An 18,673-nucleotide genomic window follows, 5' to 3' on the forward strand; every position below is an offset into this window, starting at 1 on the left:
CACTTCTGGAAGAAGGGATCTGTGTAAAAGTAGAATTCCGTTGTCTGATTGGAAGCGTATGTTCATAAACATGTGCATGAAACTCACAACCCTTTAGCTCGATCCAGGAATGCACCCTGCACTTATATGACCTTCTTCTAACACTACAGGACTGAAGCAGAAGGTCTGGAATTAGCAATAACAAATGGACTTGAAAGTGCCCTTCAACCCCGTATTTGATGCCTTGTTATAAGAAATCCAAGTCCTGTAGACTTACTTTTATAAAGTCACCTTATAATGAAGTAGGATTGGATACACTGATGGGAAGTTACAATCAAGTTTTTAACTGGATTAGACAGTGGCCTTAAGGGACAGTGTTAGAACAGGGATGGGCAAACTACGGCCCAGGGGCTGCATCCGGCCCTCCAGACGTTTTAATCCTGCCCTCGAGCTCCCACAGGGGAGTGGGGTCTAGGGCTCGCCCCGCTCCGCGCAGCTCCCAGAAGCAGCGGCATCTCCCCTCTGGTTCCTATGTGTAGAGGCAGCCAAGGGGCTCCGTGTGCTGCCCCTGCCCCAAGTGCCGCCCCCGCAGCTCCCACTGGCCAGGAACCGTGACCAATGGGAGCTGCAGGGGTGGCGCCTGCGGACAGGGCAGCATGCAGACCCACCTGGCTATGCCTCCACGTACGAGTCAGAGGGGGGGACATGCCGCTGTTTCTGGGAGCTGCTTGAGGTAAGTGCTACCTGGAGCCTGCACCCCTGACCCCCTCCCCCAACCCTGATCCCCCTCCCACCCTCCTAACCCCTCGATCCCAGCCCGGAGCACCCTCCTGCATCCCCAACCCCTCATCCCCAGCCCCACCCAAGAGCCCTCACCCCCCCCCCCCCGCACCCCAACCCTCTGGCCCAGCCCAGAGCCCCCTCCCGCACAGTGAACTCCTCATTTCTGGCCCTACCCCAGAGCCCTCACCCCCTCCCACACCCCAACCCCCAATTTCGTGAGCATTCATTGCCCGCCATACAATTTTCATACCCAGATGTGGCCCTTGAGCCAAAAAGTTTGCCCATCCCTGTGTCAGAATAACGTTTGTTAATGGAAGGAATTTATCTCAAAAGTCGCCATTATGCGAATTACCAAATACATCATACACACACACTTAGAAAACCTTCCTTTCCAGCACCATCATTCCTACCCTCAGCTGTCCAGTTCTCCTCTTCTTATCCCAGTCTTCCCTAGCAAGTAAAGTACTCTTAATGTAGATGCCAATTACTTAAATCTTATAACATTTATTTTTCGCAAATGAGATTTCAAATGAGGAAGACAAATGGTATTCAGTAAAGTGGATTTTGTAAAGACTTCATACCAAAAACTAAAAAGGGTACGGGGTGCAGTTAATTTTGTCTCCTTTTTGGATATTTTCTATCCATTAAAAAAAATGCATTTTAAGGCTATTACGCAAGCCATAAAAAGGCAGAAAATTAAAAGTTTAAGCCAACACGCTTCCCTTAAGTCATGTCCTTTGGAATGGAGAAAAATAACGAAGAATGAAAAATGCAGTGTCAGCCTGAACCTTGAATTTCCTACCTTTTGTTACTCTGAGTCACACGAACATTTTTAAATGAAGAGGAAACCATGTTTTACATGGAATCAGAAGAGATGGGATATTTTACCCCACTGACTGTATCCATATGTATTCCTATGAGGGGAAAATTATGATTAAAACAATAACCAATACACTGCCTCTTCCAAGGCAAACATTATGCTTTAGGTTCAATCCAGAACCTCAGTGTGAAAGGATATAAGGATGGTATACCCAAAGGGTATCGTTGAGCCAGTCCATACCATTATCTTGCTGTAACAAGCGATCATACGTGATACACATGAACTTGATATCTTCCTCATCTATTCCTCCATTCCAGATATCATACAAAATGGTCATCTCCTCGAACTCGGAGCGGGGCCGAAAGTGGGGCCGATGTGGAGAATATTCAGGGGAAGGAATCACTGGGATGTCCTCAGGTGTCTTTTTCTGCCTCCGCCACTGTCTTTTAGGTTTCACATGAATCTCCTCTTCTTTGAAGTCCTCATTCCACTGATTCTCTAGTTCCTTAAACGGAAGTTTCTCTGCTATGGCCTCCGGGATTACCTTCTCGTGGAAGCTGTCATTCCTGAAGTCTAGGGTAACCGCTTCAGGATCTTTCAGTCCATAAAAAGCATCAGGATGCCCGCCCAACAACTCTTTGCTCGCAGCACTTTCAGTCAAGGCAACTGGGACAGGAGGAGGTTCTGAAGTTTTGCTGGGGTAGGCCTCCAATGAGAGGACCGAAGGAGGTGATCGTTTCGGCCGGCCTGGTTTCCTTTTGGTGGGCAGAGAGGAAGGAGTAGGAGGGAGAGGAAGAGACGCAGTAGGTGCTTCTGGGGAGAGCAAAATGGATTTCACAGCTACCTTGCTCTCCTCTATGGATGTCTTTCCATCCACTGGCACACATGGCAGGGCTGCTACAGATACTGGCTCGTCAGGTGGCAAATCTATGTCTGTGTGGAAATCAGTTTCTGGAGGGCTAGCAAAGGGAATTGGGGAGGGAACACTGTTCATGCTGACCGTTCGGGAAGCACTAAGAGGTTCTTTAAAACATTTCTCATCTGGCTCATCTTCTGATGGTTTCTTGCCAGACAAAAGGCAAGGAAGGGTTGCACCAGGCTCTGGGAAAGTAGGCGTGAAATTAAAATCCCTCCCAGGAGTCCGAGGAATGCCACTATTAATCCCAGGTGACTGGGATGGATATGAAAAAGGGCTGCCTGGGACTTGAGGGGAACTTAAAGTCAAGCTGCTTCCCGTAAGGGGAGCATCACTTCCAGGGGTGGCTGGAATAGTGTCCGTACTCTGTGACTTTGCAAAGCCATGTGAAGACTTGGCCATAATATCCCGCCCTGGAGTCCTAGGAAGCTCCTCTTCCAGAGCTGTTTTGGTCACAGTTAACTGTTCAGGGAAATTTTCTGGAGGGAGTAAAGGTTCCTCTTTACTAGGCGTTGTTGGAAGAGGAAGTGTAGAGGGTGGCACCTTATGAGCTGGAAGTATGGGAGTATCAGAATCCGAATGGACCACTATATCCCGTCCAGGAGTCCAAGGCAGTCTCTCCTCCTCCTCCTCTGCTGTGGATAGTAGCTTTCCTGTAACTCGGGCTTCTAAGTCACGATCATCAGACTTACTGAAGAAGCGGCTCTTACTGGGTAGAGGTTCTTCAAATACCTCCACTGGTGCTGAGAGACAGAGATTCTCTTCTTCATCTTGAGAGTCAGGCTTTGCACCCTCTAATACCTTAGGCTCCAGCTCGATATCCAGTTCAGACTCTTCCACTGGAGAGAAAAACAGAATGAGCTCCATTCAGTTGTTAATCATTTCCCACCGTGTGCATGTTAAAGATGCTGCAATTACAAAACCAACTCATATCCACTGGGAGGCTTTAAAAACTGCCACTTTTCCCATTTTGGAAGTGTAGAGAGGAGAGTAATTAGGACCCAAAAGTGATCACAGTTATCCCTAATGGACCACCAGAAAACATACTATTAATTTGGGGACTAGCTTCTCTAGAGGCTAGAACCAAGGTTTGCAGCTTACAAAACACTTTGCTTACAAAAAACTTGGCTGGCTTCTTACTGCCATAAAAAACATGAGTGAATTATTGGGGAAAGGCGGTTAGTAAGTAGGCAGTAAGAGCCTTAAGATGTCCTTAGTTTTGTTTTTTTCCAGGAGGTAGTAAATTAACTGGAGGGCCAGCAAGAATGGCAACGGAGCAAAGGGGAAGCCTCGTGAACGTAACATGGAAGAAATGGGAGACCCCTGTAATGAAATGTGGATACACTCGGTTGGTATCACTGAGGCAATTTATATGCTGCTCCAGCTGTAACACTCTCATTTGCTCGTATTTTATTTACCTCCGTAGGGCCTAGGGCCAAAAGGAACTAACACTCAATCTATGAGGCAGCTTGAAATAACCTTTTCAAGAGGAAAAAGGAAGGAGTATGGAAATGTCTGGCCAGTCGGAGGGTTCGCTCAGGTCTATGCTAAGGAGCAAATGTGAAACCGGAATTACTGACCTTTGCAGGGAGGTCTGACTCATTTCACTCTTGAGCAATTGCATTGGGATATCTTGATAGGAAGCACCAATGCTAATGCTATAGATTTCTCCTGCATTCTAATATGCCACCTCTAATGAAGATTCCCTACATCAGAGCAACCTTCCCTGTGGCAGAATGTGGCTGTCTCCAGAATGTATCAGAGACTCTCCCTGTGTCCTCTAAGGACCAGAGCTTGTTCTAGAAAGTAGTTCCTTCTGTCCCCAAGTGGTGAGCCTATGGCCAGCACAGAGCTTCCAGGTCCCATGGCAGCCCAGGAGCGAATGGCTGAGCAGGGAGCAGAATCCAGTCCCTCGCATGGTGGTATTTTGCACAGCCTCTAGATTGTCAAACTTTACCCACCTCGCTCCTATTTTACTAACAGTTTTAAAAAAAATCTCCTGGAGGTTGTCTTCACACATAACATACAACTCTGTGAATTTAAGGAAGACACCAGAAGACCAATTTCCTTCTCCTGACAATGCTGGGACAAATGTTCATTTACAAGGGAGCTAAGTGAAAACCCCCTAATGTAGGTCTGCGATTCCACCCCCCTCAAGCCCTGTTAAGTGTCTCTCTCCATTCCCCAGCCACACAGCCCCTTTAGAACCAAAGCACTAAAGGAGCCATTTCCTGGCTGTCGTTAAATTTAGAGTCCTAGTGCTCATGTACAAGGCACTTCATAGATTAATTCTATGGTACCTCATAGGTCACTTATTCATTCACACACCCCTAAGGGTATGTCTATACTGTGATAAAACACCCACAGCACTGCGTCTTAGAGCCTGGGTCAGCTGCCTCGGGCTCATGCTGTGGGGCTAACAATAGCAGTTTAGATGTTCAGACTCACGCTGGAGCCTGGGCTCTGAGGCACAACCCCACCCCCAGCCCCCTTCGTGGGGTCTCAGAGACCAGTCTCCAGCCTGAATCTGAATGCCCACATGGCAAGTTTACAGCCCTCCTGCCCAAGCCCACTGATCTGGGCTCTGAGATTCAGTGCCACGGGTTTTTTATTACAGTGTAGACATGCCTTAAGACAGTTATGCTCTAGAAGGACACTGCCACTAACCTGGCTAGGATAAGACTCTTGGGTGCAATGCACAGAGCATTTTCAGCAGCAGAACTCCTGCTGCAGAACACCTTTACCAGATGATCAAGAGCTCAATCCAGACCTCCTTCCTCAGTGAGGACATTTCCAGGACCACCCAATTATTGGGGAGATGAGGAGGAAAGGACAAGAGGTGCACCGAAAATACACTGTGAGAATATTGTACTTTGATACTACAGCAACAGATGACAAAATACATTAACACACTGTACCTGCTATGCATATTGGAGACGGCACTAGGTTTACTTCCTGGTCTCTCTCCGTGACCACCAAACCTTCAGCAGCAGTAGATTCCTCTGGCACTTCACCACTTTCATCTTCCTGTTGCTTGGTTTCTTCCATCTCTTCCTCTTTTACTGCCATAGCTGGTGCCTCTAGTGCCAGGGTTGTTGCTTCCATATAGTCATCCACTGGAAACAACTCCAGGATGGTCTCTTTTTCTTCATCTGCTAGTTCATGACTAGCAGATTCAAGCTCTATTTCAGCAGCCATGGCTTCTCTATCTTGGTCTTCAGCTGGCACCTCTTCCTCCTCCTCCTCCTCCTCCTCTTCTTCCTCCTCCTCTTCCTCATCCGAGTCAGAACTCGACTCAAATTCTGAGGAGTCCTCACTTTCATCAGATGATTCAGCTTCGGCTTTGGAAGATGTGGGACTCACTACATCTTCTGCAAGGATAAGATGTTGTTATTATTACTGTCCTTTTATGACCTCATTAGACAATCATGTGAAACTACAGAAATTAATCCCCTTGAAAGGATTTTTTGGGGATTTCCTCTTGATTTTCAAGGGTTTCCTTAGACAAAAATATAGCTTACTTTTAGAAGAAAAATCAGTGTGGGAAAATATTTTTTCCTTGAATGAAATAAAACAAAACTGTCCTCCTCTGAAGCTCTGTGCTCCCAGAGAAGAGCTTCTAGATAGCATGAGAAACATTGGTGTCTGCTTGTAGTGAGTATGGATGAGAGCACATGGGGAAACTATTCTCTGCACTGTTAAAAGTGGCAATTTGCGAGCTGGAGAGGCAAATGGGGGATTTACAGTATATTTTAAAATCAAATTTTATTCTCAATTTTTGATTTGGTGGGATGTTATTGTTATAACCCAGTGCTGTAAACTCCAATATGCACAAAGTTAGAACCAGTTCAAGGATAGCAATCCTATTATAGATACTTAAGTGGGAATACAATCTTAAGAATTAGCCTAGAGGTGAGCAATTCTACTGAAACAAAAGTGTGGACCTGACCAGAAGCTAAAGTTTACTTTGTTTCTAGTAAGACTGCATACCTTCTTCAGAGTCCTGCTCGTCTTCCTTTTCACTTGTTTCTACTCCCGTTTCTTCATCTTCCTCCTCTTCCTCCTCTTCGTCAGCATCTTCCTCCTCCTCTTCCTCATCTTCCTCCTCCTCGTCTTCCTCCTTTGGCAGTAAATATTTTAATGACACCTTTAGAAAAATATGTTGATTTTCTGTATTGGCTTTAATAAATACACCAAAATCTCAAATACCACAGCAACAAACCTACACAGACAACAATTCTGGATGTACAATTCAATGAGCATCAGTGCAGACTCTCAAAAGCTGTGTCCCAATAAAATCAAATAAAAGGCAAATTAAAAGACACCGTTTGCCCACCTCTGTAAGACATTAAGTTTGTAATATTATACAATGGGGATGGGAAGAGGAATCTCAGGAAAAGTAGCCCATATAATTGTGTCTAAGCTACTCTAACTACACTAATTCATAAGTGTAGTGTAGCGATTAGAGCTGGAGACTTGGGGTTATAATGTGATGCACAGGGGAGGGGGAGGAGAGAAATACCTTGCCAGGTGCTGCTTTCACCAATCCTCCCTCTTCTTCCTGCTCGTCTTCCTTTTCAGAACAGGATTCTTCTTCTTTACCTGAAGTCTCATCTCCTTCCTCCCCCTCACTGTCTAGCTCCAATGGTCTTGCTGGTCTCCTTCGGAGGCCTACTGCTTCTGCATCCTTCTTAGACAGGTCTGAAGTAACATCAGACATGTCTCTGTCCCTTTCTGATTCTGATGGGGGGGGGGAGAAGAGACGAGAATTGTAATCAAAACATCATGATGTCAAGGATTCAACTATCACAGGTAAACTCAGAACATTATTATTAAACAGTATTATAGCAGTGGTCAAAGGTTCCAATCAGGATCAAAACCCTACTGTACTATGCAAGAGATAGTCCCTACCCCAAAGAATTTACAGTCTGATTTAAGGCAAGGCACAACAAGGGGCTGTAACAAATAAAAGGAGGAAATGGGGAGGGCGAACAAGAAATATTAAGGATCTCAGTCATACCTAGTGGCCATCTACGTAGCCATTATTAGTTGGCAATTTATCACAGGCTTTCCGTCAGAAGTGTGTTGAGGAGCGATTTATTGGAGGATGGGGGAGTGGCTTTATGGACTGGTTTGGGGCAGACGTTCCATGCGTAAGTAGCGGCGCGGAAGAGAGAGAAGACGCATGTGGAGAAATGGGTGGTCGCAGCTGACAAACCTGGCACAGCAGATTGGGTGAGGTGACACAAATAAGAGACAGGAGCAGTAAGCGGAAAGGGGACTGTGTTGTAAAGAGCCCTAAAGGTAAGGGCAGAAAAGGACAGTGGAGAAGAAGGAGCCGCAGAGGGATTCAAAGAGATGAGGGACATGGTCAGAGTGATGAACAGGTGGATATCGGACAAGGTGGAGCACAAAGTCCAGAGAGGAGGCAGCTGCAGTAGGGAAGATAGGAGACTGCAAGAGCGAACAAGTGTTTTAGGAGTGCGCATACAGAACAAAGGCAGGATCCTGAAATGTGATGGAAGCAGCAGCAAGATCTGGATAAGACCTGGGAATGTGGGATTTCAGAGAGGCCAGAGTCAGTGGCAGCATTCACATCAGCGACTTGTTGAGTAACTGGGAGGATGCTGGTGCCGTCAACCGTGTTAGAGGAAGGGGAGAGAAAAAGGGAAGAGGGCGGAAGAGCATAGTTCTGGCCCTGTTAATTTTAAGTGTAGTGGCAAGACGCTCACGAGGAGATGTCAGCCAGCTGAAGAGAGTGAAGCAGGTCGGGGAAGAAAAGCAGATCTGAGAGTCGTCAGCATGAAGGTGGTAACTGAAGCCAAGATCACTTCCTGTGGTGAAGGTGTATCGGGGGAAAGAGGGTGGTGGCAAGGACAGCAACGAGAGAGGAGCGGAATAGGAGTACCACCATCCATCAAACTAAACCCTGAAGGAGGCCCAGAATTTTGACATTCCCCCCCTCCCCAGACACCTTGACCAGCTGTATGTTAAATACAGGAGCTGGGATTTTTTCATGCACAAGGGTACCATGATCGAAGGGGCCCAAAGCCACCAAAACTCAAAATTCGGCCTCAATAAACATCAGCCTGCTCAATGGCCCACACTCAACCAGACTCTTCTTCCACATTACTTTGTCAACCTTACCCCACTGATCGACTTGATTCCTCAGTGAACTGCTGCTATATTGAATACCTGAGGATCAATGGGCCCTTTGTGCATATAATGTTAACCCTTTGTAGGCTGCAGACTGACAACCAGCCTTCCAACCTTTCTTTGGTCTGAAATTTGGAAAATGGCAGCAATGATAGGGTTAAATGCGGGTGGAGCTGACGAATAGTACATTGCCACACATTGGGGTTGGGGTTCCGTACAGGGGAAGCCAGAAGGGTCCGTAAAAGGAGGGTGGAAAGCTGCTATCATCGGGAGCAGCAACCTCCTCTGGGTTCCTTATATTTTTATTGCAAGCATTTGCAGGAGTGCAACTGGAAGAGCCCCCTAAAACCAAGCACAAAGCCCCCGTTATTCAGCGAAAACAGAAAACGATGTCTAGAAAAAGCAGGGCCTGTGTTTGTAGGATTGCTGGGTGGCTCCACTCTGTGGGGCAGGGTCTTGCCGAAACTCCCGTTCAATAGGAAGGTCCTCATGCTAGAGCTAGGGGGTTTATTCTGTCTAGTTCTGACCTGGTTTGCTCCTGAAGAAGAGAGAGATGCCACTAGCCTCAGAAAGGGATTAAAGTTTGGTGTGTGCTTCAGAATAAGACCCAGCAGAGGTAAAGGGGTAAAAATAGGGTCTACTATCAAGGGAAGAGTAAAGGTGATAAAGCCCTTTTCATTATGTTAGGGTTAAATACAAGCTTCCTGGGGCTTGGAGAGCCTTAAAACGTTTAGCCCTTTAGGGGCCGATGACTGCAATCTCAATGGTGCTTGAAGGACCGGTGTTACACTGGAGCACTGGCCATTTATGTACCTGGTATATGGGGCGGCACACATACTTTGTGTTGCTTCACTAATCAGACAGGGAAGGAAGAACCCAAGGATTAATATTTTGAGAGAGTCCTTCTTGTGCCCCTCCACCCCCAATCACACGCTAACTGGTGTGAACACATCAAGAACTGGGTGTTTGTTTTAAACTTTAGATTGCGTGATGGAATTCTTTGTTTACTGAAACTAAGCATCTGTCCTCACAGCCACCTCTAAAGTACATTCTGGTTCTTAAATGTTTAGAACTACTTAAATAAGCTTGGTTTATAAACCCTCTTCTTTACTTTGGCTGCATGAGCAGCTGTCAGGATCCAGGATCAAGTTTATATGGGCTAGTAAACTGCACATTAGTCTTAAAGAGATCCTCAACTGACCTTTATTTATCATCTTATTTTTACTCTGCACTGTTTGGAGTAAACTTTTAAAAAAAAGAGTTAAAATATTTTAAAATAGACTTTCCCCTCTAAATTTAACAAAATTACTTTTTTTTTTTTTTTTATGAAATCCAGACCAAATTGGCTTTCCCTTACTTACTTCCATAATGGCCTTGATATTGGTAAGATAAACACAGCTCTGGAATGTGCTTGGTAAACTAACCTGAGCTCCCTCTGCTGGCTGACTAGCTCTGCAGCAGTGGAACAAAAATATGGTAAAGTTATGAATAAACCCTGGGTTTTACATTCCTTGTCGCAGTAAATTTAAAGGAGCACAATCTAGAGCAGGTCACCGAGCTGATCAGAGTTTTAAGGTTGATTGAATTTTGGCTCAAATTCTTGAATGTGTGTCTAACTGGGAGTGAATGTGCTGCTGAGAAGTTGAAAGGAATTCAGTTTTTGTATGGTTTGCATTCACACTTGTAAAAAGAACAGGAGTACTGTGGCACCTTAGAGACTAACAAATTTATTTTAGTCTCTAAGGTGCCACAAGTACTCCTGTTCTTTTTGCAGATACAGACTAACACGGCTACTACTCTGAAACCTGTCATTCACACTTGTGTATCAATTAAATGGGGATTGCAAACCTTCATCTTCATCATCAACAGACGTGGAGGGCCTGATTCTCTTCTGATCTCCTGCTGAGGCAGCTTCAGGTGGCTCCTTTCTCTTCACCTGAACAAAGAACAGAATTAGCATTTCTAAAAAGGTAGCAGAATTGAAGAAACCAACTTTCCAAGCAGATCCCAGCTGCTTTACTTTGCTAGCATAACTAAGGGCTAGTCTACACTAGAAGTGCTGCAGCTGCATCACTGTAGAGCAGCTGGTGAAGATGCTCTATGCCAAGGGGAGAGAGCTCTCCAGTCAGCATAATAAATCCACCTCTGTGGGTATGTCCACACTACCAGCCGAATGGGCGGGTAGCGATCGATCTATCGGGGATCGATTTATCGCGTCTCATCTAGACGCAATAAATCGATCCCCGCCACGCTCCCCGTTGACTCCAGAACTCCACGAGGGCGAGAGGCAGAAGCAGAGTCGACGGGGGAGCCGCGGCTGTCGACCCCGCGCCGTGAGGACGGGAGGTATGTCGAAATAAGATACGCCAACTTCAGCTACACTATTCTCGTAGCTGAAGTTGCATATCTTACATTGACACGACACCCCCCATGGTGGACCAGCCTTGTGAGTGGCAGTAGCTATGTCGACAGGAGAAGTTCTCCTATCAACATAGACAGCACTATGCTGGAGGTTAGCTCAGTATAACAATGTCACGCAGGGATTTCCCATATGCCCAAGCAACACAGTTAAACTGACATAAATTGGTTGCTAAAGCAGGGAAGTTGAAACAGCTAAAGAAATTTCAAAGCAAGGTTAGCTTTAAATTAGGACTTGAAGACATTCTTGAATCTTTACTTAAAAAGTATTGCAGAGCCAAACTGAGTTCAGAAAAGTGAATTACACCCTACTCCTCTCACCAAACCACTGTCCATTTTCCCATGCTTCTGACTCTTGACTGGTTCAGAAATGCCATGATTCTTTTGGAAAAGACTTCCTGTCCAATGAGGTTAACTCAAAGAGGGGCGGTGAAACCTTCCAGGCATTAAGGTTCAGCCACCATAACTACAAAGCATCAAAGGAAATTTAAGAGTTTCAAACTTCAGGAATTTAGGAATGCTCCACTTACTCCATTGCTCTCATCTCTCTTTCTTCTAACATAAGATAGAAATAATAATCTAATAAGATAACCAGCTTGGTCTCACTCTCTCTGGCTGCACAGGAGACTGTGCATTTTTCATACTTTGCATATTGCTTGCAGCATTTAATATCCAGACTTGCTTAATCAGAGACGCAGTGGGGCCAGCATATTTTGCAAGTAGTCTTCTAACTCAATTCCTCCACCCCCAGTCACATTTTAAAATTGACACGTGTAAGATCCAGAATTGTTTCTGCTAACATGAATTAAAAGCCATTTGCCTGGCAAAAAATGCTTGAACTGTGTTAGAAAGGGACCTAGGCCCAAATTCCACTCTTACGTAAATGGGTTAAAACCCACTGAAGTAAACAGAGTTACATTCTCAACACCTGTGCCAAGTCCACCTCCTGATCTAACGCGGTTTAAAGCTGCATTGTCTCTTCCATGCTGACTGGTAACTTCATATAACCCAGCCTAGCAGAAACTCTGTTTTTTTCCAGCAGTGCTGAAACTTTGTTTCCTAATACAGGTCACTGTCAAAAGGTTAAGAGAAACTGACACTAAGGAGTAGGGATCCCCCTTCCCAAATATTACAGGTTATGTTAAAAGCAAGGGAGGTTGTTACACAAGAAACAGTAGAAAAGTGAGTGTCTGTGTGTGGGGATCTGGATGGAAAAAGGAAGGCAGCATCTATACTGATTGCTCAGCCAGGGAAGACTGCTATTGTTTTCTAACTCATACCTTGAAAGATGGCAGCCGAATGGCCCCTCGTAACCCAATGCCCAAGCCAATTCCCTCGTAGCCTAGCCCTTCTCCTTTGTTCCAGTTCTCCAGGAGGCAGGATGTAATTCGATCCTTTGGCTTTGGTTTTTCCTCATCTTTATTTTCACCAGACTTCACTGGAGTGAGCGATGCCTGCATAAAAGAAACAACATTTAAAGAAGCAACACCACCCTGGTGGGTATGCAAACATTGGAAATGCCTTGAATACCTCGGGGAAGGACCATCACCTATTCAGGCTTTAGCTTCTTGAAAGACAGCATCTTCTGAAAGATGCACCATTATGTCACACATGCTTAAAGGGTGTGTGTGCGTGTATAGGAATCCTTTAGAAAATTTGAGCTTTTGTTCACACTTCCCCGGCATACCAATGCTGAGGCCTATCAATGACAAATACAGAACATACTTGTTCAAGTTTCCATTGGTCAGGCTTGACCCAGATGAATCAGGGATAAGACTTGTATTAAGTCATCTAAGCCACTTCTCTATCAATGCCCCAACCATCAAAGAGTTAAACAAAACAGTGACAGGATCCATCTAAGGGAAACTTTAGGACAACCAACACTGTATATTCAAATAAGTCCTTAAAAGACAGAGTATGTGGCTTACATCACAGTCCAAAACAAGAAAGATAAGACAAGATGCAGAGGAGAGGGGGAATTAGAGGGAATCAGTCTTCAGGAAATGGGGATCGCACGCAAGTGCTCTCAGAACTTCCACCACAACCAGACACTTTAGCATAGATGAACCTCTGATGCTTGTGCAAGGAGTTGCATTCTGAACTGGAAGAATGGCTACCTAAGTTCAAGATCCTTCCTTGGTGGGCTGGATGCAGTCATAGACCGGTTAAATGATCTGAGTAGAGGTTTTCCCCATTTCCCATTTGTTATAATTGCTTGACACTGGTTGTCCTGACCCTCTTGTAACGGGATTCCACGCCCCCTCCAATTTATGTATGTGCATGGACATGGATATGCTGGGTTCATACTGTAGGTTTCCCTAATGCACATTGGGATACACAGTCTGATTTATTACTGTAGGGCTACTTATGAGAATTATGATTTTAAAAAATTATATGGATTTACAAAAAAAAGGGAAAGAAAAAAAATCAAGCAAATCAGCCCAAAATTTTATTATCAATGTTGATAGTGTCTTTTCAAATTGCGTCTTGCAGATGGACTATATGTTATACACCCAAGAGGATACAGTTTGACATCTGGGAACCATCAAGGCCTTAAAGACTTACAGGAGGGGATTTTTCTTTTCAAAAAGTGATCCACTTGTCAAGGATGTAGAGGCAAGCAACGGTCCATTGCCATTTGGCTGTCTACATCAGCTTCAAGATCCTGTCCAACAGACCATAACACTGATAATATATCCAAATAACCCATGCTAGGTTTCTGGTATGTCTGGGGAGCACTCCCCTAGGGGGAGGGATAGCTCAGTGGTTTGAGCATTGGCCTGTTAAACCCAGGGTTGTGAGTTCAATCCTCGAGGGGGCCACTTAGGGATCTGGGGCAAAAAATTGGTCCTGCTAGTGAAGGCAAGGGGCTGGACTCAATGACCTTTCAAGGTCCCTTCCAGTTCTAGGAGATTGGTATATCTCCAATAATTATTATTATTATGTTTAAAAGGGATGGAAAAATGACCTGGCTACTCTTCATATGAAGAGGTCTTCTTCCATCTTGGCTATTAAGAAGCTATTTCTCTGCACAAGAGGCACTAACTGCTCTGAGCAATAATGATAGTGGAGCCTGCAGAAAAGCACTCAAGCCACACACGCCTTTTTGGGACTGACCAAGCACCCGGTGTCGCACTATCCTCACTCTGCAGCATCTTGCTTCTGGAAGCCACAACATCAGTTCTGATGAAGGAAAGCAGTGAACATTCTCAAGCCTTGTTCCACATACTGTGCCAGATTGAGCCATGCTTTCTAAACCCCCTGAGTGCCGCTTAAAACAGCAGGTGGATCCAAGTCTTGACAAGGCGAATGGGCCGTACTACCAAGTTCAGAGCCCATTTTAGGTCTCCCTAATGCCAGGTGCTGGATCCATAGCTACCATCTTTAGAGAAACTAAGAAGTCAGTACCCACATTCAAATAAAATTGGAAAAGCACATGCAGGAGGAACTTGTGAGTAAAATACGCAGCCTAACAAGCGAATACATTTCTATTACTGAGCCAGAATCTACGATACTCCAAATCATACTCTCTCAATCAGAAGTCAATGAGTAAGCTACAGTTCAAGCTGCCTGAATGGCTCCTGGACCCTGAACAGAACCGCATGTGTACCACCCAGGAGGATACTACTCACCTTTTGGAGACAGTTCCATTCTTGAAACAGATTCACTTTCACAGCCCAGAAACCCACAACTGTTGATCTTACTGAGCTGTGTGAAACTACATGAAGTAACCGAGTTACACGTGTACCCTTGAAGGACCAATGTTGCGTTGCACAATATTAATGAATTTTAGATGGGTTAGAGAAACCAATGGCCTTTATAACCTAAACCCATTTTATTAGACTTCATTTAGTAGCAGACAGAACTAATAAGCGACTTTGGACCTTTTAATTAAAGATTCTTTCTTTTTTTAATTTAAGGCACATTATAGCGCAAGGATGATGGGAGTCAAAGAAAAGCTAAGTGTTCATTTTTAGTTAGTAGGGTCAAGGCCCAGACTGATAAAAAGCCTCAGAGGCTTCCAAGCCCAGATAATATAGAAACAGCGAAATCTTTAAAATGAAACATATTAAGTAGTCAGAGACTTGATAGACAAATCTACAGTCTCACTTTGAAAAACCCAGCTGCAGCAAAGCACAGCTCATCCAAGGTAGGTGTGGATGGGAAAACTCAATCCAACAGGTGGAGAAGAGAATTCAAACCTTTCCAAGGTTGGAGCTCTAGACCTCGTGGGTTGGGAGGGGTCAGGATCAATGTGCAGCTGTCAAGAAGCGGTGACTCTTGACAGCTTTTAAGTGAAGGATGATATAATTTACTTCTGATTGGCTCTTCAGGAGTGGATTTCTAAAATTCACTCTGACCCATCCCATGATGAGGCTTCACAAGCATTATCAGAAGATCAATTCCTTCTACTGCTGTGTTCATTGACTAAACTGGTCAAAGTTCATTGTCCTCATTGAACACAAAATACAAGCTCAGCTCATATCTGCTAATACCGGGAAAGCTTGAGGAGGATATCAAGCAAGCAATACAGGTCATACTAGATCAACTGTAATAGGTCCAAGCTACAACATCAAAATGGCTTGTCTAGACCACTACACCTTGCTGGACAGCAGTTGGCAGGTTGGCTTTGGAGTTCTGGCATAGCGTCAGGTTATTAATTATTATTATTATTTATATTACTGTAGTACTAGGAACCCCAATGTGTTATATGGGGGCCAGTACAAACACAGAACAAAAGACTGCCCAGGTGAACTAGTCAAATGGACTTTTCTGATAGAATTCAATGTCACTACATAGTAACTGTTACACTGCAACAGAATGCTACTGGTTCATCCAGGGTGGTATCCTACACTGGACAGTACTTGAGAGGAAGGTTTGAACCCCCCATAATTCACCTAGCTGTATAATATTTATAGAGAGCAAAGTGCCAACAAAGATTTCTCAGATCCCAGCTGATGTCCAGCTCACACCCTGCAGCATCAACAGCCCTGCTCCATCTGATCCTCGTTAGCGTAACTGCAATTCTATTTTCCTAAGAGTGTAATTTTATTAGACTATTCAACTTTTCCTTAACCTGTGGCAGTGAGTCTATGCAGATTGTGTTTAGAAATATTTCCTGTGCTGAATCAGGCTGTAAGTTCCAGGAGAGAGAAGAGAACACAAGAGCTAGCAGAGGCAGAAGCGTATAAAATAGACCGAGTTGCCATTGAAGAGCTCTGCTTGTGTTTGGTCACTTCAGGGTCTCGTTTAAGCCAACTTCTCAAATTATCCCATTTCCCTTTATGCACCCACTGGCTAGCTTTGTGCTGCACTCGCTCTTTTGTTAACATGAGGGACCTTGTCAAGAAGTGAACGTCTTGAGTATTAATCAAGGAGAAAGGTGTAGTTCTGAATGCAAGACATTTAACCCAGCACTAAAATGCAGCAAATGTCTGGGGTGGAACATGGCAGCTGGAAAGGAAGTGAAGAATACCATGTCCAGCTCCAAGCAGAGGAGGACTCCCTGATGGCAGAGTTAACACCTCTCATCTTACATCCGAAAGTCTAATTTGCAGAATGTATCTGCTGATATTTTACTGCAAGTCAACTAGAGCCAAATCCTGGTCCTACTCAAGTCAAATGAGAGTTTTCCTCACTGATTTCACTGCGTCAAGTTTTAATTTAGGATTCATCCCCTCCAATTTAATTTTAATGGGACATCTACCTCTTTCCTTGGAAAGCTATTCCACAGTCTCATTGCTCACCCTTTAGGACCTTCTCCTGATATTCCTCCTTGAGTTTCCTCTAATTTGATCCCCCGCATTTTCGCTTGTTCACACCCTACCTTGGAACACCTTAAGCCCTTCTTCTCCAGATCCATCTGCACAGCTCTAACGTATGAAACATTAAGAGTTCCTACCTTTGCTAGACGTTCTTTCTTGTCCCACCAGTCATCGAAGGCTCTGAATGCTACCACCTCGACCATTTTCCGGTTCAAGTCCCTTTTCATAATTGCTTTTAATTCCTTCACAATCACCAAGAGGACACCGTCCACAGTAGCCTTGTGCGGATCCTCCTTCTTCGGCACATAACCCGGTGGTGGGACTGAGGGGTCAAACTTGGGCAGCGGTGGCCATTGCTGCCCCCGGCCAATAGCTGCCCCCATTGAGAAGGGACGGTAGGGAGGAAGATTCACAAACTGCATCCGGCTTCCCATAAAAGGTGGGTACTGGTACGTGTTCTGCCCCTGCATCATGCGGCTCAGCATCTGAGTTTGCATCTGAAAGGACATTGGCATGCCGCCCCACTGGTTGCCCAGGACATTTATCATATCCACTTGCATGACAGGAAACATGCCAGGATGGAATGGAGGAAGTGGAGGCAAGATATGAGGCGGTGGAACCCCAGGTGGTGCAGGAAGCGGAGGTGGTGGGACGGTAACAGCTGGATGAGTTGGTGGAGGTGGTGGCGGTAGAGGTGGCGGCATTGGAAAGCCTGGTTGGGGTGGGGGTGGGGGTGGAAGTGGAGGGAACCCTGGTGGGGGCATGGGTATCGACTGAGTCATCACAGCAGAGTTGCTAACAGAGGAGTTCACCACAATGGTTTTGGCACATTCTGCACTGGTGATTGGTGAAGAATTCATTTCGTCGTCAGATATTTCCATGTCCTCCCCTGAAGAATGCTGACCCTGGAAGAAAGGGGAAGAGAAACACATTCCTTTAACATAAGTTACCTTTATACTGGTTGTTTGGAACAAGAGTCACGTTACTGACATTTTAATCATAATTGGATAAAGGAAAGTGATGTACAAGAAGGTGTGTCCCACTGAGCACATGGAGTTTCATTGAAGCCGTTCTGTTTCATGTCAGACTACACATGGAACCTCCAGGAAGTGAGGAGCTAAAAGCTTTCTAACAGCGAAACAGCACTAGCCAGCTGAATAGCAAAAATTGGCTTCTATGCAACATAGTAAATGCTGCCCCCATATTTTGTTAAGCACCTACAATCCCACTTTGGTGTGCAACACAATCTCTTGCTGACACATAGTACGGATAGAGAATACAATTTAAAAGAGTAACTAATCAACCTTACACTCTCCAGCAAATTAGTGTTTCCATTTTTTAAAATCATAATCCCCAGACTTTGGCAGCTAAATATTGACTGTAAGTAATAGTCAGACGAGAGATGTGAGTTTCATATTAATGTTTGCAACTGTTACAATTATGCCTTATGACAAAGTGCTTCAGACTGAGAAAGAAGCTCCGTATCTAGTTTTCCATTATCTTTGATCCTCACAGATTGAATCCAAAATTCTCAGAGGTAGGGGAATGGGGAGAGGCACTGACCCAGGGTACGTCTACACTTGGAGCCAGGGATGTGGATTCCCAGCTTGAGTAGACATACTGAACTAGTTCTCATCAAGCTCGTGCACTAAAAATAGTACTGTAGCCACAGTAGAAAAGGCAGCTGCAAATGTGGGCACTGGGTACTTCCCTCAAGGGCAAACCTGCTCAGGTCTCATGGGTCCCTGCCACTGTCTGTCCGACTTTGGCTACGCTATTATTTTCATCACATTAGCTCAATGAGAGCTAGCGCGAGTATGCCTACTTGAGACGAGA

The 18,673-nt window shown here is 45.0% G+C and overlaps 1 protein-coding gene across 16 annotated transcripts in view; it reads right to left on the reverse strand.

The window, feature by feature from the left end:
* Positions 1 to 18,673, reverse strand: part of SETD1B (SET domain containing 1B, histone lysine methyltransferase) — a 104,131-nt gene that overhangs the window by 12,442 nt on the left and 73,016 nt on the right. For all 16 annotated transcript variants that reach the window (XM_039505252.1, XM_039505267.1, XM_039505263.1 and 13 more), the window contains 7 exons: positions 16,975 to 17,742; positions 12,353 to 12,526; positions 10,503 to 10,590; positions 7,021 to 7,238; positions 6,489 to 6,618; positions 5,417 to 5,869; positions 1,781 to 3,337 (listed from right to left, as the gene is read on the reverse strand). In XM_039505252.1, coding sequence (XP_039361186.1) covers positions 1,781 to 3,337; positions 5,417 to 5,869; positions 6,489 to 6,618; positions 7,021 to 7,238; positions 10,503 to 10,590; positions 12,353 to 12,526; positions 16,975 to 17,742 — 3,388 coding nt within the window. The remainder of the gene's footprint in view (positions 1 to 1,780; positions 3,338 to 5,416; positions 5,870 to 6,488; positions 6,619 to 7,020; positions 7,239 to 10,502; positions 10,591 to 12,352; positions 12,527 to 16,974; positions 17,743 to 18,673) is intronic.

This window comes from Mauremys reevesii, linkage group 18 (assembly GCF_016161935.1).
Source record: "Mauremys reevesii isolate NIE-2019 linkage group 18, ASM1616193v1, whole genome shotgun sequence".
Lineage (NCBI taxonomy): Eukaryota > Metazoa > Chordata > Testudines > Geoemydidae > Mauremys > Mauremys reevesii.